General features: G+C 36.9%; 1 protein-coding gene across 1 annotated transcript; it reads right to left on the bottom strand.

Annotated features, from left to right (window-relative positions):
* Positions 1-17268: 17268 nt before the first annotated feature.
* LOC149150493 (disease resistance protein RFL1-like) lies at positions 17269-18108 on the bottom strand. The gene has a single exon (XM_089442821.1). It carries the CDS (start codon positions 18106-18108, stop codon positions 17269-17271), a length of 840 nt encoding a protein of 279 aa, XP_089298947.1.
* Positions 18109-22864: the final 4756 nt, after the last annotated feature.

Genomic DNA, 22864 nt, shown 5'->3' with positions numbered 1-22864 from the left:
GTATGGGGTTAGTATAGGGAACTATAAGGATAGAATGTGACAGCCAAAGTGAAATTTTCTTGGCAAAGAACCCTGCTTATCATTCAAAGACAAAGCACATTGATGTTCAGTATCACTTTGTGAGGGATATGATAGAAGATAAAAAGGTGTTGCTGGTAAAGGTGGACACTTTGAAGAATACTGCAGATGCATTGACAACATCTGTGAGCTCTAAGAAGTTCTCTTGGTGCAGAGAAACAATGGGTGTTTTAGGGCTGGAAAAATGACTAAGCCCTCCTATGGCCCCCTGTGGAAAGAAAACAACAAGTGGGAGAATGTTGGGTTGTGTTATATTATTTCCATGACTAAACTATGTAGTGAACCGAGGGGTTAGAGGGGGGGTGGAGCCCCCCTTTGTTGCAGCGATCGTGCAACGAGGGGTGGCAGCCCCCTATGTCTGGTGGATTTGAGGGGGGTGGGTAGCCCCCTCTACGGGGTCCGAGGCAACGCCCTGGGAAATTTTTTTTTGGAGTCTATATTAGGTTGGGAAAACCTACCTATGGTTTTCGGTCCATGGTTTTGGACGCGATGGTTTTCGGTCCATGGTATTGGATGCTTCGGCATGTATAAATATGTATTATAACATTGAAAGGAACATAATGAAAAATCAAGCTGGTAGTCCCGATTTTGGGATCCAGGGGAAAATCTCTGTGTATATGTGTTTTATGTGTTATGCTCTCGCATTGTTTATTTTATGTGTTTTAAAATTCGTATGCAGGTAATTTCTATACGGGGTTAAAACCTACAAAGTGTACCCACATTCGTTCAAAGACGAGTTTAGCAGTGGTTTCTGCTGTGATATTCTTCTTGCAGGCCGCCATAATGGCCATCTTTGAGAACCTGTCGACGACCACAAGAACACAGTCGTTTCCATGCTTAGTCGAAGGGAGGCCCAACATGTAATCCATGGAGATGGATTCCCAAGGTTGACTAGGGGTAGGCATCGGAGTATAGAGGCCTTGCTTCTTGATGGCCAATTTGGAAATGGCACAAACAATGTAGCATCTAATGTACTTCCCGACATCATGTCGGATATTCGGCCAATAGAAATACTTTTGTAGTACTGCCACCATTTTCTTGACCCTAAAATGCCTAATAACCTGACTGTAGTGTGCTTCCAAAATCATCTTGGCACGCTCGCTTGAAGGAACACAAAGGTGACCCAGGTGGCATAACAGGGCATCCTGGAGGTGAAAATCTGGAACATGCTGACCTTCCAAGGGTGACTGGTATGTGTGGTTGAATTCTGGATCACTTTTGTAGAGAAGTGGCCAATCAGAAGTCTCGTGCCCACAAGAGTTGAGCACAGTGGTTAACGCCATGATCAGTGGTCGACTGAGGAAATCTACAACATTATTGGTGCTTCCCTTCTTATACTTGATATTCAAATGAAACTATTGTAGGTATGTGGACCACTTCTAATGGCGATCATTCTGCAACTTTGCTTGTGTCTGTATGAACTGCAGGGGCCGGTGGTCTGTGTGGATGACCGTTTCCTTCCCCAAAATGTAATTCTTCCATTGTCGGCAGGTTTGCACAATGGAATACATCTCTCTGTCATAAGAGGGATACTTCTGAACTATGTCTGAAAGTGTCTCACTATGATATGCCATTGGATTCCCATGTTGAGTAAGGACTGCCCCAATAGCATAGTCAGAGGCATCTATCTCAACCTCAAATGGTTGTTGCAAGTCTGGTAATGCGAGAACTGGTGCCGAGTGAAGGCGATGTTTCAACTCTGTGAATGCCTTCTGTTGAGATTCAGACCAAAAGAATTTTTCTTTCGCTCCTCCCTTGGTGACTTGACTCAAGGGCCAAGTGATATGAGAGAATCCCAACATGAACCTGTAGTAGAAATTGGCAAGACCCAAAAAGATGCGAAGCTCTATCATAGTGGTTGGAGATGGCCAATCCTGAATGACTTGGATCTTGGTTGGATCCACATGCACCCCCCGTTCATCAATAATGTATCCTAGATACTGAACTTGGGTCATGCCAAAAGTGCATTTCTCCAAATTGGCACATAGCTTATGTTGTTGCAGTGTTTCGAGAACCTGTTGGATGTGATGTAGGTGCTCTTCCCAATTCTGATTGAATATCAGGATGTCATCCAAGTATATCACTACAAATGAGTTGGTGAATGGCCGCAATATGTCATCCATTAGCGTCATAAAGGTTGCAAGAGCATTCGTCAAACTGAAAGGCATAACCAACCATTCGAAAAGGCCCTCCTTGGCTTTGAAGGCAGTCTTCCACACATCGAAGGGTTCGATCGATAACTAGTGATATCCTGACTTCAAGTTGATCTTGCTGAAATATTTTGCCCCCTTCAGTTGGTCCAGAAGGTCATGAATTCGTGGGATCAGGTACCTATTCCGGACAGTGATCTTATTCAGCATTCGATAGTCAATACAAAGTATACAAGTCCCATCCTTCTTCTGTACCAATACGATCGGGCTCCCATAGGGAGATGAACTCGAATGGATGTGACCTTTCTACATCAATTCTTGAATCTGCCTCTTGATTTCATCATTCTCTAGAACGGAGCACCAATAGATTGGTCCATTGGGTAGTGGTGCACCTGGGGTCAGATCGATGGAATGCTTGACCTGGCAGTTAAAAGGCACCCCTGCGAGAGACGTGAAGATGTCCTCGTACTCCTCCATGACCTTGTTCATCTATTGTTGTCGTGTAGAGGGGCCCTATCTAGAGGTTGTGGCCACTGTCTTCTTCTTTCCTTGAGGGCGTATCATCAGGAAAACAAATTTTCCAGTTTTGGAAAAGAGATTACTACATTGTTTTGTAGTAGCCAAAGAGATGGCGGTAGGTGGTGCTACCTCCAGTATCTCGTACAACTTATTTCCCAAAGTAACAACAACATCATGAGGCCTTGACTCATACACAACATGTCGCTTCCACAAGTATGGTTGGCCTAATAATATATCACAAACATCAAGGGGAGAAATGTTACATAATACCTCATCCGTGAAGGGCTTGATGTTGTATGGAAGGCGGCACTGCTAGCTCACATAAAGATCCCGTCCTTGGTGAAGCCACCCGATGGTGTACGGTTGTGGATGGGCTGTGGTTGGTAAGCCTAGCCACTTCATGACCTTTGACAAAATGAGGTTATTTTGGCTCCCGCTGTCGACAATGAGCTATAGCGGGGAACCCTTTACCCACATCTGGGAATGGAAGAGGTGCTCCTCCTCCTCTGGATCTTCGGGTTCCTCCTTCTAGATATTCGTGGTGGAAATGGTGGCGTTGGGCTCCGCATCGATAATTTGCTTCCCTTTGTCATTCCCCTTGTCGGGTTTTGACTCAAAGTCAGAACATGCATCTAATTCTGAAGCCTTTAGCTTGACCACTAGTGACTGCCTGGCCTGACACTCACTTGTGTTGTGAGTGGAGCTCTTATGGAACTCACACCACTTTCCTGTGTCCTTCTTTGGATCCACAACATTGTTCTTTGCTTGTGGCTTTGGCGGGTTGTCGTGGGCCGCCCCGCCTTGGCTTTCTCCTTTGTTTTACGGTTTGGGGGAACCTTTCCCTTGCTTCAGATTTGTAGATCCAAAGTCTCTCTTCTACTGTTTAAACTTTGCTTGATCTTGACGGCATATCAGTATGCCATGCCGAGCGAGGAGATGTTCAGGAATTCAAATTCATCCTGGATGTACCTATGTAGGTAGTTGCGGTACTTGAAAACCAAATGATACTCAGAATCCTTGATACCCAACTTTGTGCAAAGGGTATGAAAAACATTGGTAAACTCTGGCACGTCTTGGTCCCTTCCTTGTCATAGCATTGTCCACTTTATGTATTGATCCTCGTAGCTCCCGACATGGTAGCACTGCTCCTTGATGGCATCCCGGAATGAGTTCCAAGTGGGTGTAGCTGAAAATAGTGAGTTCGTACTTTCATCCTTCTGCTCACAGTAGGTTTCCCACTAGTCCTTGACGTGGGGGGCTACTTTGAGAAGTGAAAAAGTGATCTTTTCTCGGCTAGAAAAATCATAAACGGAAAAAATATCCTTCTAGCAGATTTAACCATTTATCTATAGCGTGAGCATCTATCTGACCCTCAGATATGGGAATGTCAAAGTTTACCTTAAAGGGTGTGGTGCTTCCAAAGTAGCTGCTGGAAGTAGATGTGTCGCCTCGAGGTAGCCGCTGAAAGATCTGGGCAAAGTTGTCCATCATCATGTTCCTTTGTTGCTCGAGGGCTTCTTCGAGAAAGATTTTGATAGGATCTCCTGCCCCCTCATATTTCTTTTCATCCGCCATGGGAGGACGTCAGGATTTGCGAGGCTGGTCATGCAAAGGTTCGACCAATTCAAGCCCTAACTCCTCATATCCCGACCTCGTTGGGGACATGCAAAGAAAAATAGAGAAGAGAAGGCTGCTCTAATACCACTGATCTAGATTTAAACAAGAATGCAACAAATTATAGATATAACCATAAATATAGAGATGTAGCAAAAATAATGCTTCATTTCATTAATGTGAAATACTGAAATATGCTTACGAACATATATGGAAATAAACTAGCTAGGGCGATGGTAGCTTATCTTTGAGAAGAGATGTGGTGCCTACATGCCTCTGAATTGTCTTACAATGAGGCTCGAAGGCCTATTTATTGTTGAGAAATCATGGAAAACCTAAACATCCAAAAGCATAACCCTAGGAGATGAAGCACCAAACTATGGGCCCCGTTTTGTGTAAATTGGTACATCAACTTCTCGGGGTTGTAACTTTGGCATACGATCTCCGTTTGACGCACACAATACCTCGTTAGAAAGATCTATCAGAGGACTACAACTTTGGAATGAGTAACAGTGGCCCATGAACCCATGTTGATCTAATTTTTCCCAAAAAACGTCATTTAGGGCCTCAAAAGGGCTCCAGAAGTTCAAGACCCGAAAAACTACAAAAAATAGTAAATTGTGCTACAAATAAGGAAATTGAAAAACCGAAAGAAACAATGGTGGGAGTCCAAGTGGAATTAGTGGGCGGCCACCAATATCCACCTAGATCATAGTAGTTGCCGAACTTGGTGTCAATGAGAGCACCACAACTGCATAGACTATTGGTACAGGCACCATCGAAAAAACCAATTGGAAATTTATGCCACACAACCCATTTTTTAACCCTTCTAGTATTTTGTTCTTTTTTTCTTTGTCCAATTTGAAATAGGCCACAATCCCTAGCATAGTCATTCTCACGTCCACCCTTGTATGATTAAAGATCCTTCTATTCCTACATAGCCAAATGCCCCAGAAGATGTAGAAAGGTAAAATGCAGAGCTCCTTTTGTGTCTCAAACCAATGTTTGAGGCATGCCTCCATTGAGATGGAAATCCAAACTACATCAATCTTAAGCATATGTAGCAGTGTGGTCCAAAATTTAGGTGGAAAAATGGCATCTTAAAAATAGATGTAGGTCATCCTCAATGTTCTGCATGCAAGAGGGGCATATGCTTGGACCGACAAAACCTTTACGAGCAAGATTCTCCCAAGTGAGAACCTTATTGTGTAAAGTCAGTCAACCAAAACATTTGAGTTTTTGTGGAAACTTCCAAGTCCAAGACTTTTGGAACCAAATGTGATCCTCAACAGAAAGCAAAGATTTGGAAATAAGCTTGTATAGGTTCCCTGACCACGATATGACCTTTATGTGTGTGTCCAGGCTAGAACACCATGTCCATCTCGTCTGAAATAGAAATCCCTGTAGAATTTATCTATAAAATAGATTATTCCCACTTTGAGGCCAAGAAGCCAGTTAGTCCTATATATTCTGCCTGAAGCCAATACTGAAAAATATGGGGATGACCTCAATAAGAAACAATATGAGGGAGTAGAAAGATAACTCAACCATGGAGATGTTGGAGAAGAGGGACAATAAAGTGTGATTTCCTTATATGCCCTGGATGGCATCTATTCCAACTTCGACTTTTTTGCCATTTCCAACCTCCCAACATAGGCCCCCAAATAGCCAATGTTTATTCCTCATCATGCTATGCCAAATGAAGGAAGATGTTTGCTTTTATCTTGCACCATCTTTAATCGAGACATCAAAATCCTTATATTCCAGATACTTACCTCTAATGATTTGTGACAAGATACCCCAACCAAACAAACCTCTCCATAAACTCTTGCAGATTAATGCCCTATTAAAGGAGAGGGTATCCATTATCCCCCAACCCTCCTCATAAACAACTTTAGCAATCAGAGTCAATCACACCAAATGAATTTTCCCAGTTGATTATTATCGGTACACAAATCTAGCAAAAATAACATCTATCTTATGGATAGTTTCCATCAAAATCATATATAAATACATCCAGGAGACCGAAATGGACTGCAAAATAGACTTAATCAATATGAGTCTCCCTCTAATGGTGAGCCACTTGTATGTCTAGTTCGTCAATTTATGCTCAAATTTCTGTGTAATCTAGCCCCAATCTAAGTTCAAATAATGATTAGGCTTTAAGTTAAAACCTAAATAAATAAAGCTAATGTCCAAAGATAGTGCCCAGATTCCAAAATATCACAAATCTGTAATATCACATTATCCTCCAAATGTGCAGTGATCAATTCATATTTCCTCCTATTCATGACAAGGCCAGTCACAGAGCCAAAAACCATAAGATTGTTATGGAAATTGGTCCACTTGAGAATAGACATCTAATGAGCACTAGTATTGCAGCAAGAATGCTACAACTCCTAGGCTACCAGCTTTATTTTATCAACCCGGGGTTCGTACAAACTTGGAGGTGACAGTGTTGTATACACAAGTAAAAGTGATGGTTCTGTCTTTTGTCACTTGTTCAACTGGCGAGAGACCACTGGGGGTTGTCAAGCCATACTTCTATGGATTCAGAAGAAGCTTGTTTTCTTGATGAAAGAAAGGGAAATCTACTCTAAGAGATAGTTGATTTATTGCAATAATGAAAAAGACCGAAATTCAATGCTAAATTACACCATTTCCTAATTAATTTCCAAGAAACTATGCTTTACAATAATGCTAAATTAACATGAGTCGAATGCTGTCCGCATGGGGTAGCTCAAGTGGCAATGGCCGTGGAAATGAAGTCTCACCGAACCGGAGATCTTGGGTTCGATTCTTGTGCTACCCTCCCTGGAAATGGGGTGAATAACGGACATGTAAAAACTCGAAAATGAGAAGGTCCCACCTAAGCTTACAAAAAAAAACATGAGTCGAATGCTACTATCTAAGCATGGAAGTTAAAAGAATCAAACATCACTATTGTGCAAGTAAAGGGACTGAAATATCTATGTTTTTGTCTTTTTGTTCTTTTCATGCAAAATCAAATATGCAAACTAATCTCGTTTAGTGATGTGGCAGGTCGGTTAGGGATGTTTGTGGATGGATGGAAGGTTTAGGAGATGGTTGGATGGTGTGGGAGACCCTTGGGTGACCTTTGGGGGATTCCTAGAGGTTTTCCCTCAATTCGACCTCAAAACAGGCCACTACAAGATGTACTAGAAACCTACAGGATTCCCTATATTTCTACAGGATATAGTCGAGAGCAAAAACGAGAGGTGTTGGAGGTGATGGAAGGGTTAGGTAAGGTGGTTGATGGGTGGAATAGAGTGAGGAAAGGATCACTCAGAAGTCAACATCAAGGTTAGGAGATGGTTGGATTTGCTCAATATGCTTGGAAGAATTTCTATGTAAAATGATGGAATTAGTGAAGGCAATCATGAAAGAAAGGAATGATTATGGTGGATGAAGTGGAAGTTGATTGTTGGCTATGAGGTTTTTGTCTACTCCTGAAGCATTCGCTTTGCATCAAACATGTATAATTTCCAAAAGGTCATGTAAACAAGAAGCAGTCTCATAAGCTAGAAAATTAAAATTAATGAACTAACTGTCTACCTTATGCATGAGGAAAGTAGCTGAAAGGAATGAAATCATGGATTAGATCTAGTGCAGAAATGAAGATAGAAGAGATGGAAATGAAATCATACTTTGCAAAACTGATCAAATGCTAGGTTGAATACAGTGAACTCTAAAGCTTATGAAAGAAATAGAAATTTGTGTTTTTGGGGCTGCATAAGGGTCCCTTCCTCAAATCATGATCCCAAAGGGAAGAAGTTAGGCCAAGACACTTGCTAACAGCCTTGTGGTGATTCTTTTATCCCTGCCAACCTACCACTGAATTAAGGCACAAATGGAAGAAAACTAATAAACAACCAATCAAATCTACACTACTTGCAATGAAAATACTTCTAAAGACAAATTAACAATGAAGCTATGAACCTAAGCTAAACATACAGATACAAAAAGAGGAGCTTTGGCTGCTAGGGTTGGGCCCTAACCCAAGAGCTTCAGCCCTCTGAGTTAACTGAGTACTGGCTCAAAACAAAACTCATTCTTATTACCAAAATAGAAAATTACATCAAAATCTTCCACAAGTCTGGAGCTCGAAAATAACTTACATTTTTACAACAAAAATTCAAATCCTAATGAGGCTCTAGGCCTATCTACTTATACAACTGAAGTCCCCAACAAATTCCTTAAAGTTAGGGAGGATCGACTCCCAAACTCGAGATAAAATAGCTCTTTGTCTCTCACTTGCTCAGTTGCCTTCTAATCCTCATGACTTGGCTTCTTGCACTCCAAGATGGTGTGATAAATGGAGGAATATTCAAATGGGGGAGAAGTAAATGAGGAGGATTTACCTCCTACAATCCCTCTCCCTTGTCCCATTTGAGTTTCAACCTTAGTCTTTGCCAAAATTCCTTGATTTTCTCCTTCAAATCTGCATTCAATGCATATTAGTCCACTAGGCATAATATCCCTCTCTAACTCATCTCATAAACAAAATATAATAAAAAACATATAATAAGTTGTGATAGAAGCTGGTTTGACTAAGCCAGGAGGTGAATTAAGGCCCATATAATTACCCAATGATGAGGCTCATCAACATCACATCACCAAAGAGGAGGTTGTCAACGAACATCAAGTGGGAAATGTTGATTTGACGAGTCATCCTGATGCCCTTCATCAAACCTCGCTCTATGTAATCAAATATATTTCTGCTAAGGGCACCCATGATGAGAGGGAAAAACAAGGGTGAAAAAGCACATCCCTATCACAAAACTCTAGAGGATTTGAAAAAAGAGGTCGGAAGCCCATTGATAATAACTACAAAATTGGCAGCAGTCACACATGCCATAATCTATTTGATGTTCGATTGTGAAAGACCGATTTTGTGTAAAATCAATCTCAAGAATTCTCAGTCCAAGCTATCGAAAGCTCTGTTCAGATCAATATTCATTAAACAAGTTTTGAAATTTCTCGCCTCGATAGAATGTAGACATTCCTGTGCAATGACCACAACGTCTTGAGTTTGTCTCCCATCCAAAAACCCAAATTCTTATGGCGAAATGTGATCAGTTAGATAAATCTAGTCTGCGAGAGAATAACATAGAAATCATTTTGTAAACAAAGTTGCAAAGGGAGATGGGGCGAAAGTACATAGAAGAAGTGGGAAGCTTCTTTGTAGGGATTAATGCAATAAAAATTGCATTAATATCACCAGAGATAAATCCCTTGACCCAATTGTTATAATGATGTTGATATGCGGAGGATGATGTTGTCTGCATATCTTAAGAGGAATTTTTTTTTTTTTTAGATGGCATGTTGAAAAAACTTGACCTAAATGAATTAGGCATGGAGTTTAGCAATGAAAAACACAACAAAATTGTATTCTCTACAGAGAATAGAAATCTGATTTAAGAAATGAAGGTCGACGAGTGCATGAAAACACAACGCATGTCCATGGAGGACACATGGCAATTTTTCAACAACATAGCTTTCAAAGAAGTCCATATTCCCGGGGAGATAGAACAAATTGCCAAAGAAGTCGTCAGTGAGTCTGAAGGTCTGCCCCTGGCGATAAAGTTAGTAGCCTCTGCAATGATTGGCAACAGAGCTTTAAATGATTGGCAGCTTCCTTTAAGGCAATGAAAAGAACGGATTGCAGTTTTCCGATGACTTGTCCTTCCACTGATCGAGTTTTGTTTCAATGATTGAGGTGGAGTTACGATACTCTGCCTAGTGCCAAATTGAAAAATGGTTTTCTATACTGTGCCGCTTTTGCCGAAGGTGAACAAATTCTGGTGAAGGCACTCGCGCATATCTGGATTGCAGAAGGCCTACTTAAGGCCAGAGATGCAGACTCTTTGTTGAAGATGGGGTACAATTATGTAGAGTTACTAGAAAATCGATGCTTATTTTAGGTGAAATGATATGTCATTACAGTTCACTCTGTTGTCCGTAACATGGCGATTTGTCTTGCAGAGAATGAGGAGAACTGTGTAGTTAGGGCAGGTTAAAGGCTTTAACATTTCCCTATTATCCAGAACCAGGCTGTTTGCAAAAGACTCTCAATATATGATAATAATATCACGTCTTTGCCGGTAAAGGACTTGAGATTCCCCAAATTGGTTTCTTTATTCCTGGGAAAAAATGAAGATTTGAAAGTAAATTCCAGCAGAATTTTTTCTCAACTTCACGTCGTTGAGGATATTGGAGCTGAGTATCTCGGTAAAATCATTGCCAGTATCGATGTGGAAATTAATACACCTTGAGTTTCTCAATCTGAGTTAGACTAAAATTGAAGATATTCCCAAAGATATTGGTAATCTTTCTTCACTTCAGTTTCTGTATCTGGGATATTGCAGAAATCTAACATCATTGCCATCTCAACTAGGAGACAGAGAAAATATGAAGTATCTCTATCTTAAGGGTTGTTATAACTTAAGAGATTTTCCAAATGAGATAAACTATAAGATTGAATTATAAGAGAATGGAATTCTAACAAATACTTTGTTACCATTGAAGTCTTTGTGTCAATTCTATTCCACACTCGTATTATTTGATGGAAATATGTTTTTTATGGAATGCAACCAATGTGTGTTAATTTACCATTGAGAAAGTTAACATGATCATTGATTATAGATACACCTTCGAATTTCTTAGGTTTAAATCATAGTCACCAAGTTAGAGTTCTAATATAGGTCTAAATCATAATTACCAAGTTAGCGTTCTAATTTGGATTGGAATACGATAGATATGGACATAATTTGATTAGTTATTTTTCAATTCGAAAAAATTCGTCAATATACATCAAAATATTCGTCAATAAAACTATATGATTGGCCTTTTTCCCATGGTGCATAATATCCTACATTCCTCTCCATTTCTTGCAAAAGGACATCCTCCTCTCATGGATCCTATATTTATAGATATTTAAATTTTGATGTGGAGAAAAAAGTAAGGGGAAATGAAACCTTATATTTATCCATGTTGTCCCATGTGTTTTTAGATTATGGATATATTTTTTTTCTCTATTTAAGGTTGCACTAAATTTGGGATAATTTAGTGGTTCTCTTTCTTTAATTTCATTGCTCTAGCAGTCCCATCTTCATTGACAAGTAAGCAAATCTTCCAATAATTTATAAATGACATTGTACTCATAATCAAATATTGCCACTTGTTGGGTTCAACAAATAAAAGGTATCCAATGAGTTTTATTTAACTGTATTTGATGTCAAAAAATCACACTCTATTTAGCAAAATGTTTCCCTCTAACCCATAGATAGGCATTTTATTTAGTAACTCTATAAAATATAGAGCATTAGTAAACAATCACTAATAAAGTGAAAGATTTCACGCGAACATAACCTAGAAAGAGATTATAGTTTTATTTCTACTATGACTTAGAACAATGTCATGAAACTATAGCTCGCAAATCATTTTTTTATTCTTATTTATTACATTGACCATAAGCTCACAAAACTTACTTTGAAGATATGAATTTGCATAGTAACTAAATATCTAGTTTGGAATGATATAACCATTGCTACATAAACTCGTGATGAAAATATAAGCGCAAGGTTAAATTACTCATTTTCCAAAGTTTTTTTTCTTATTTCATCTTTTGTACCTCAATTATCAATTAATGTAAAATTTTCAATTCTTTTCTAAAATATCTCCATTTGTCTTGATGTATAACATAAAATTCAGCCCATTTTTATTTCAAATCAAATATGACTCATCAATGGTTCTACAATGAAATAATACCCTTACTAAATGATTTAGTTGTTATTTTCTATTTCATTACTTTTTCTCTTAATCAAATCACTTCTAATAAATTGAAGCTTCTCCTTCATTTGTTTACCCCTTAGCTAATATTGAAGTAGGTTTGTCTAGTTTTCATGTTTATACGTCAATTAATTTAACCATAAAATCAACTACAATAAGTTTTGTTGGAGGTTCTATAGAGAAGGCATCTTGTGGTGGTGTAGCAACAAGTTCAGTTTGTGGTTTTTTAGCAACATCTTGTGGTTCTATATCAATCACTTCAATAGTTGAAGCCTCATATTTAAAATAATCATTCTAGTCACCTTCATGTGGAGGTGAAGGTCACCACCCACATTCTTCAAACTCCTAGGCCATTGTATCCAAACTTTCCTTGGGTTTGTAGATGTTTAGCTTATTTTGATCCATGATCAACTCATGGAACCACCTCTTATTTTCCATCTTTAACTTTTGGTTATGTTTAAATGATGTACCAAAACATTGTTTCAAACAATACTTATTAGGATTGAAACTAACAATAACCTTCCTTTTAGTTGCGGGCTTAGCTATTTCAAGAGATGCTTATTAATATCAACCTATTCCATTATATCCATTCTAATAGAAATTTTTTCAATAACATATTATTTTGTGAAAATATTGTCTTGAAATATAATATTACCTTCTTCTGCTTAATAACATATTTAGCACATCCCTCTTGATTGAGATGGGGGAATTCTTCACATGAAGGGCCTTTTGACACTTTTATAGTTAATTTTGGATGATTTTCTCCTCTATTTTTTGGGATGTTCTTCCCATACCATCTCAAAACCGTCGAATGGGTTGTCCTCCTTCAACAAATGCCTCTTCTTCATGTGATTTCGTATTTTTTTTGCATGTTGTGCTTCTTCTTATTGTGCTTCTACCTATGACATGTTTTCCTATTGTTCTTCTACCTACCATGTTTCTTCGTCTTGTTCCCATACCTCTTTTGCTTCTTCTTATTGTGCTTCTTCATGTTTTGCTTATGCATGCTCTACTCATGGAACTCTTGCTAGAAATGCCTCCCAGATACAATTGGTGAATGAAAGGGCATCCATAAGTAATAGCTTGATCAATCCATGATTAGTTAAACTTTGTGCAATATTTTTATTTATTTGTATTCTCTAATGTGTAAGATGAAGTAATATTAGCAAGAAATAAGGCCTACTAATAAGTCTCTAGTGTTTCAAATGGTTTAGGAATTTGAAATGATATCGATATAGAAGGTTATGGTGGCCTTCACATATATTGCATATCAATAAAAGATATGCCACATTAACACATGGATGACTCAAATATTGGAATTTTACTCCCTTATCAAGTTTCACCACCTCGTTTCTAATAACAAAATCACTTCACATTTTGTTGAGCATAATGTGGCATTCAAAGAATTTCTTGTCTATCCTATGTAAGCCTATTACTTAAGTAATGTTATCCTTTGTAAACCTAATCCTCAATAAAAAATGGTGATGAATAACATAAAATTCCTTTCTATTGGATAAAACCTTTGCAGGTGCTCAAAATAGGTTAACCACACAATATCTTGAATATTTGCAAGATTGTTAGTGTAACATCTCAGTTTATCTTCTTGGGAAAATTGTAATTAAATTTGTTTAAAACTATGCATGGATATTTATTTATGGCCATATTGATATTTTTTTTTCTATCTTATCCCCACTTTGGGAAGGATACTTTTGCTAGTGCTCATTCCTTGATGGAAGACTAAACTTGACACATTTTTCAAATACTCTATAGTGTGATAACCTCGATTATTTATTCTTGAATCCAATTTTATTCTCTTCTTCCACACTATTTGGGACTCCATCTTTTATTCGCACTAATCATAAAATATTTAGCTTTCTTGAAGGTTTCATCAAGTGTTTTTGGCTCATCAAACTCATTGAAATCTTGAAAAGAATATGGTATTTCCTTGAGAAAGTGATGTATATTCACTTTCTTATCCTTGATATGAGGCACATACATGAGCAATTCTATGAATCTATTTGCATATGAATTTGGTGTCATTGAACTCTCTAATATTTCCATCATAATATATTTCATAATTATATTTCTCTATGAAGTATATTTCAAAATTTTCGAAGTTGAGCTTCCTTTTGTTGATGCCTTAGTCCTCCCATAAAATGTCAACTTCTTCTTTTCATTTGAATATGGCTACATTGGCTTTCATATTCTCACAATAAGTGTGTACCCTAAAGTATTGCTTCAATCCTAACAACCATGCCTCATTCTTCTTATTCTTCTAAACCTCACCATCAAAAGTAGGTGGCTTCACCTTCTTGAATTCCTTGGGCAAGAAACTCCTTTTACAACACTCCTTTCTTTTCTTATGCAATCCTAACCTATCTACATTTCTTAACAACTTGTTTGAGATACCTATCTCCTCACTAGAGGTGTTTATAGAGGTTTAATTGTTGGATATGTCTTTCCTAAGAGTCATATGCCTTGTATTTGTGATATTTGTCCCTGTATTTCTAATACTTATCTTTTATATTTTTTAATCATGATTATTAACTTAAAGTGGATATTTATATTTGTTATGTTCCTTTCTTAGGGACAATGCCAAGACACCCTCTACAATATTTAAAGAAAACCTCCTTGCTTTAGGCCTCAAAGTAGCTCTTAAGCCAAAGAGGGTAACCCTCAGATAACTTTTGCCATATGACTTCTTAGTGTCACTTCAATAATATATTTACAATCTAAACTCAGATTCCAATTTTCGATGTTTGTTTAATCACAACTATAGGTAAGAATTATTTAAAACCACTTATAAGCAATATTACCTAGTGAAGCTAACTCTAACATTTACCACTCAGTAAAAATATTATTGCTTCAAACCTTAATTATGAAGAAAGATACTAATCAAATCATATATACTTTGGTGATCAAGTAATTTCAATTTTTTAAAAATGGTATTCATGAGATATAATAAGGATGCATGTTCTTGATTGGTTTTGGAATTTAAAATAAATAATTTTCCAATTAGAATTTCAATAATTTTAATGGAAATAAATTCAGTATGAATATTAAAATTGTATTATTTCCCTAATAAATATTAAAGTAGTTGATATAAGTTTATTTATCTATATTAAATACATTTATTGTGATTAATATAAATCTATCTACTTATATCCACCATACTTATTAATATAATTGTGCTAATTACAATAACAACTATTAATATTAATATTAAAATTAAAATTAAAAATATAATAATAATAATTAGATTTGCAATCATCATTAATAACATAATATACTTCGTTTGGAAAATAAAAATAAAATATTAAATTACTTTATTTCTTTAATTTTGAATTTATTTTTTTCATTTAATCAATATTTTAAATACATTCTTCCTTAACACAATCTCAATTTCTTAGAACAATGCTTTTTACAAATGACATATTACAATTCTCCAAAGTATTGTTCCTCTCCCTCACAACATAAAGGCTCGGGGGATTATGAGCATCTTTCCATAACTTTTTATATCCTTATGTCCACTAAAGATGGTTGTCTGCATAGGACATGTGGTTGTGATTTTTTTTTTTTGGAATCTCCTCTTTCATCACTCGTAACGACTCTATTTTCATACTTTTTATATTCATATTCACTCCACCGAAGTCTATGCCTTTATCACCCAAATCAAAAGAACATAATATCATTTGATAATTAAACTAATTCAAGTGTACTAATTAGACAATACGTGAAGTTAACAATAATGTATTTAAAGAGTTTATTGAAATGCAAAGTAAGTTATTTTTTAAGGAATGATTTTTAATTTCTATTTTTTTTTTTAATAAATAGTTAAAATGCGGAAACTGAAATTGAAACTTGAAGTTGTTTTAATAAAAATGAAAATTTATTGATTAAAGTGAATTATGAAATTTTTCCAAATTACAAATTAGAATATTTTATTATTTAAATCGTAAGTTGTTTTAATAAAAATGAAAATTTACTGATTAAAATGAATTATGAAAATATTTCAAATTACAAATTAGAATATTTTATTATTTAAATTGCAGTTCTATATTACATATTACAATATTTGTCAAATAAAATATAGAGAAAAAAAATGTTGTATGATCAAATTTTTCTAGTAAAATCTTAAATATTTGTTTATAAAAAAATTCGTATTTTTATAATTTCAAAGTAAAAGAATAGCAAACAATATCAAAAATGATTTATTTTACAATACAGCAAAACAAATTTGTAATGTAAAAATCTAACTAGTGCAGATCTCTTTTAATTTCAAATTTATCATGTTTTAAGGAAGGTCAAATTTCATGGAGTTCCATTTTTTTTTTTTTTAGAAATATATGATACCATTTATTATTGAAAAGTTTTGACAAGATATTTTTTTACCTTTACTTGTTTAGAGAGAGTTCATTTCGCACGATTAACATGTTGAACACATGACTTTGACATAAGTATTTATATATAAAAATTTGATATTACTAGCACAAACACATTAGTACATGAGGTTGATATATATTGATAAACATCATTTTATAAGCAGATTAACATATAAAAAGTGAAAAATGTGGTTAATTTAGGTATATTAGTCATATTTACTAATATAATTATGTGAATTAATGACCAACATATGTGACTTAAAAAATAAATGAGATTAACCATAATTAAAAAAAATAATTATATTTAATCCTAATTAACCAAAAAATTTTACTTAAAATATTTAATTTATAACTTTTATTAAAATATCTTTTTATCATATATAATTTTTAATTTCATATTTCATTTACATGAAATATTTAATTAGACATTACTAACGCTTCCAACGGAATAAAGCATTTTCCATGTAACAATACTATCAATACTAACTCAAGTTATACAGAAATATTTTCTTATCTAACAAAAAAATATATTTGAAATACATCTCATAACAAACATCCAAACTAAAAATCTTTGAAATACATCCCATAAAAGGCATCTTCCGGTCAATTAACACAAATTTGTTGCATCCCATAAAAAGCATCCTCCAATCAAATACCACACTTTTCCAAAAAGACTTCAATTCTAACAATGTATTTGTTAGAATTCCATTCTGTTACAGTTCAATCTTACAGTCTATCTCATCTGGCAACTCTCTCAAGTTATAACAACCCTTAAGATAGAGATACTTCATATTTTCTAGGTCCCCTAGTTGAGATGGCAACGATTTTAGATTTCTACAATATCCCAGATACAGAAACTGAAGGGAAGAAAGATTACTAATATCTTCAGGTATATCTTCAATTTCAGTCCAACTCAGATTGAGAAACTCAAGATGTATTAATTGCCACAAAGATGTTGGCAATGCTTTTACTGGGATGCTCAGCTCCAGTACCCTCAAAGAGGTGAAGTTGAGAAAAAATCCTGCTGGAATTTCTTTCAAATCTTCATTTTTTCCCAGGAATAGAGAAACCAATTTTGGGTATCTCAAGTCCGTTGTGGGCAAAGACGTGATATTATTGTCATAGACTGAGAGTCTTCTGCAAACAGCATGGTTCTGGATGTCAGGGAAATGCTGAAGCCTTTGACTTGCCCTAAATACACAGTTCTCCTCATTCTCTGCCACACAAATTGCCATGCTACGGACAACATAGTGGACTGTAATGACATCCCCTTTTACCTGAAATAAGCATCGATTTTCTAGTAACTCAACATAATTGTACCCCATCTTCAATAAAGAGTCTGCATCCCTGGCCTTAAGTAGGCATTCTGCGATCCACATATGCACCAATGCCTTCACCGGGATTTGTTCACCTTCACCAAAGGCGGCACAGTATAGAAAACAATTTTTCAAATTGTCATGAGGCAGAGTATCGTAACTCCACCTCAATCTCTGAAACAAAACAGGATCAATGGAAGGACGAGTGCTTGGAAAATTGAAATCCGTTCTTTGCATTTACCTTAAAGCAAGCTGCCAATCATTTAAAGCTCTGTTGCCAATCATTGCAGAGGCTACTAACCTTGTCGCCAGGGGCAGACCTTCACACTCGCTGGCAACTTCTTTGGCAATATGTTCTATCTCCCCCGGAATATGTACATCTTTGAAAGCTATACTGCTGAACAACCCCCATGTGTCCTCCATGGGCATGGGTTGTATTTTCATGCACCCATCGGCCTTCATTTCTTCAATCAGATTTCTATTCTCTGTAGAGAATACAAGTTTGCTGTCTTTATCAGTGCTAAATTCCACCCCCAATTCATTGAGATCGACTTTTCTCAACATGTTCTCTAAAACCAGAAAGAATTTCCTCCTCTTGAGATATGCAGACAACATCATCCTCCGCATATCAACATCATTATGACAGTTGGTGAGGTCTAAATTAACTTCAGAAGCAATACGACTCTGCAACTCTACATTTGGAAATTGATCAACTGGAACCCAAATCGCATCATCAAAAATGTCACTAACCTTATATGAGTCGTACATTTTTCTGAGCATTGTTGTTTTTCCCACCCCACCACTGCCGTATACTCCAATTATCCGAGTTTGGGGAGCCTCCGTAACCCAGCTATTTAGCTTTATCTCTGCCTCGTGTGCTGTGGCGGAGGCAACCTGTTGAGCAGTGCAAAACACTGTAAAATCGGTGCGAAGCTCATCAAAAAGCAGATCTAAAGATTTCTTCCACTCTTTGATATCTCTGGAGAGTCTGGGCGTGCAAAAAAAGAATTCAAGACAGTGGTGCGGCCGTTGTGAGCGATCAATCAAGTCTCTGGCTTTAAGAACTGCATGTTCCATCCTTTGCAAACAGTTTCTGAGCGATTGAGGGGGAGCCTTGCGGTGACGCTCGAATTGATCAGTAATATCGATTAAGAGGACCTTCATTCGATTTAACTGAACCTCGAGAAGCCGACGGTTATGATCCAACAGCCTGGCATCGTCAATCTGTCGGATGAGTGCAGTCACAACGACGGTTATGGAGGTGGCTGCGGTTCCAGTCAGAATATCCATAGCCAATGATCGGTTGGAGCAGAGTAGGGAAGAAGAGAACAACAAGTAAGAGAGCAGAAATATGAATAGGCGTAAGCAGGGAGCAAACCCAAATATGCGTATGCAACGACGAGAAGTGCAGATGGGTCGTCTAAAATTTAAATATACAAGGGATTAGCGGTGCTTGTATTTGTGATGATTCACGGGGAGGTGTAAGGTTGGAATAAGAATATATGCCAATGAAAAAACTTTAGTTAAACCGTCAACATTTTTCCGTCTCTATTGCCTTTACACCCTACACAGAAGTGATCACTCATACCCATTTTTAATAATTTCGTAATATAAAGGTGAAGAGTCATTGTTCATTCCCACGTTTAATAGATATGGAAAAGAATCAATTCTTCTGCTTCGGTTCCACAGAGAAGAAAAACATGCAACTGCTCATTCACACCATGATCGATGCATTTTTGAAACATAACATCTCGGAAAAAAAGAATAAGAATAAAGTTAAAGTATTAGAACTATAGATTTTTTAAATTTTCTTTAAATCATTTAGGAATAATGTAAATAGTTTAATCAACTAATTGTGAATAATGACTTGTGATAATGTCAAAACAAATAATGAAAAAGTATTCAATTAATTATACAAAATGACTTGTAAATGTCAAAACAAATTTTCGTGGATTGTTCTGTGGCGAAAGAAGTAATATTCCTTTACTTTATAAGAGAAGGAATGTAATGACTCATGTATAGATAAAATTAATAATTTCAAGATCAATTTTCATTGATTCTTATATGGTAAGAGAGTAGTATTGTCGTTGATCCCTCCGTTGATTTTTAATTTAATTTTTATATCGTAACAGAGTTATATAATTAATTAATATTATATTATATTTATATATAAGTGTAGTTTAATTTATAGACAAAATATTTATATATAGGCTTACCTCTGTGCCTGCTGCCATAGCAAAGTCATTCAAGATGTTTTTGATTGCTCTAGCTTCTCTGACTGTGGGTATACCTTGCAACATTGTATCATCCACATATTGTTGATGAGTGTTTGCCTCTCCATCTGCGGTGAGTTTGATACCCTGTATTCGTCCTTCAGCATTTGCCATTTTGATTGTTCTACCTAGCCCTTCCATCATGAGGACGAAGAGGAACAGTGAGAGTGGATCTCCTTCTCTGAGCCCTCTGGAGGGTGTGAAGGTCCTTGATGGAGCTCCATTAAGCAGTATGGAAAAGCTGGTCGTGGTAACTAATGTCATAACCCATCTTATCCAATTTTGGTCAAAGCCATAGGCTTTTAGAATTGCTCTTATGTAAGACCAGCTTAGTTTGTCATAGGCTTTCGCTAGGTCCAACTTAATGATCATACCAGCTTTTTTTTCTGCTTTTGAGAGAGTGTACCACCTCGTGAGCTTGGATGATATTGTTGAGGATTTTTCTTCCCTCCACATAGCCTGTTTGCTCCTCTGAGATGAGAGAGGGTAGAAGTGGCTTGAGTCTATTGGCTATTACTTTGGAAATAATTTTATACACCACATTATATAAGGCTATGGGCTGAAAACCATCCGGAGTCATGGCATTTTCCTGTTTTGGGATAAGGGCTATGAAGGATGCATTTAGAGCCTTCAGTACCTTTTTGGATCTTCTTGAGTCTTCCACAACCTCGAGGATATCATGTTTGATAGTTTCCCAATAGGCTTTGAAGAAATCTACATTGAATCCATCCGGGCCTGGTGCTTTTCCATTTTGCATTTCATTAATCACTTCACTGACCTCCTCTTCCGATACTGGCCTGTTGAGATTGTGGTTGTCCTCTCTGGTAACCAGTTGAGGGATATACTGAGTGAAATGGTCAATGAACCTGGATCTATCCTCCAGTGGCTCCTTTGCAATATTGCAGAAGTGTTGTACAAGGACCGATTCCATATCATTGTGAGATACAAGCTCAATTCCTTGAGAATCTTTGATCTTTGTGATTCTGTTGTGTGCCCTGTGAGCCATAGTGGATTTATGGAAGAATTTTGTATTTCTTTCTCCCTCTCTAATCCATTGTATCCTTGATTTCTGCCTATAAAAAATTTCCTCTTGTAAGCATCGATCCTCCCATTCCTCTTGCAAAGAATCTGTTAGTTTTTGCTGCTCTTCGGTGAAGCCATCTGTGATATTGATCGGATTGATCTCCTCGAGCTTCTGCTCAATTTCTCTTTTGGCTTTGAAGATATCTCCAAATTCCTTTTTGTTCCAAGCTTTCAGACGTGATTTGATATGTTTAAGTTTCTGCTGGAGCATGAACATTTTTGTGCCCTGAATGTTCAACTCCTCTCTCCACCATTTATCAATGTTACTTGAGAATTTAGGGTGTGAGAGCCAAGCATTTTCAAACCTGAAAAGTTTGTTTCTCGGTGTGCCCATAAAGGTGGCTTCCAACTGTACAAGCCAATGATCCGATCCTACAAAGGGCAGAATGGAGGCTGTCATGGCAGGTCCTATGAGAAGGAGGTCCTCTGAAATAATAAATCTATCAAGTTTGGAAGAAACTTGAGAAGCCCCTCCCCTTTTGTTGTTCCAAGTGAAGGTTCCATTAATTGTTTTAGTGTCCACTAGACCCATGTTCATAATGAAGTTCTGGAAGGCCATGGAGTCTCTGCCTAGCTGTCTAGTGCCTCCTTTTTTCTCTGAAAGAGATCTTATAATATTGAAATCTCCTGCAACGATCCAGGGAAAAATGGGATGTCTTGCTCTTAGATCCTCCAGGGAGATGAGAAGCTTGAGTTTGTCTACTAACTTTTGAGGTCCATAAACATTTGTAATCATGTACATCTCCTTATCCCCTACAGGTTGACATATCAAGGAAAGATAGTTCCTGGATGCTTCAACATCCAGGGTTCCAAATTTCTGTGGATCCCACAACGTGAGAATCCCCCCGCTGAATTATTTTCCTTAACCTCCAAGTACTCATACTTGATTAACCACTTATTATTAATATCTCTTATCTTATCCATCAAACATTTTGTCTCCTGAATAAAAACCATGTCTGCTTTTTCTTCTTTCATTCTGTTACTTAGATTTATTTGTTTCCTTCTATTCCCTATTCCTCTAATGTTCCAGGTTGTGAGCTTCATTAAGAAAGGTTAGTAAAGGAATAACTGGTAAGATCTTTCATCTTGCCTGAGTTGATCAATAGTTTTCCACATTCGTTCAAGAGCTCATTCTGTCTTTTTCTTCCTCCTTTCCTACCTGAGTTCTTTGGAGATTGTTCCTGTGAATTCTCCATCATCTTGACCCCACTTGCTTTCATGATTTCTTTTGACTCTAGCTCCCTTCACTTGTGACCTCCATAGAAAGAGTTGTTGTACTCTGTCATAATCCTCTTTTCGTAGGAAGTCCACTCCTATGTTCTTTTCGTGTTCCAAAAATTTCTCTAGATCTATATTTTCCCTATCAAGAATCTCCTGTAGCTGATGGTCCTCTGTTCCCGCTTCACTTGGATTCATCTCCTGGTCCCTACAGATCTCCATCAAGCTTGGTAGATCATCCTTTTGCTGGTTATTTACTGTGATATCCTCCATGTTAACTACCTTATCCCGCTCCTTTGTTACGTTCTCCAAGTCCTAGACTATTTCCCTGTTCCCCTCTTCTTCCTCGAGGATCTTGAAGTTGTTGTGTCTTGTATGTTTGTCCTCATTTATCTTCTTGTGTGGATGTTTCCCCCCTT

Source organism: Pinus tabuliformis, chromosome 9 (genome assembly GCF_031772625.1).
Source record: "Pinus tabuliformis cultivar Carrire ecotype Pingquan chromosome 9, CPIR1, whole genome shotgun sequence".
NCBI lineage: Eukaryota > Viridiplantae > Streptophyta > Pinopsida > Pinales > Pinaceae > Pinus > Pinus tabuliformis.
Note: the sequence above shows the minus strand (reverse complement) of the source record. Positions and strands in the feature narration are given on the sequence as shown.

Excerpts from the sequence above, each read along its gene's own strand:
- LOC149150493 (XM_089442821.1), bottom strand. The coding sequence starts at position 18,108 with ATGCAAAGAACGGATTTCAATTTTCCAAGCACTCGTCCTTCCATTGAT.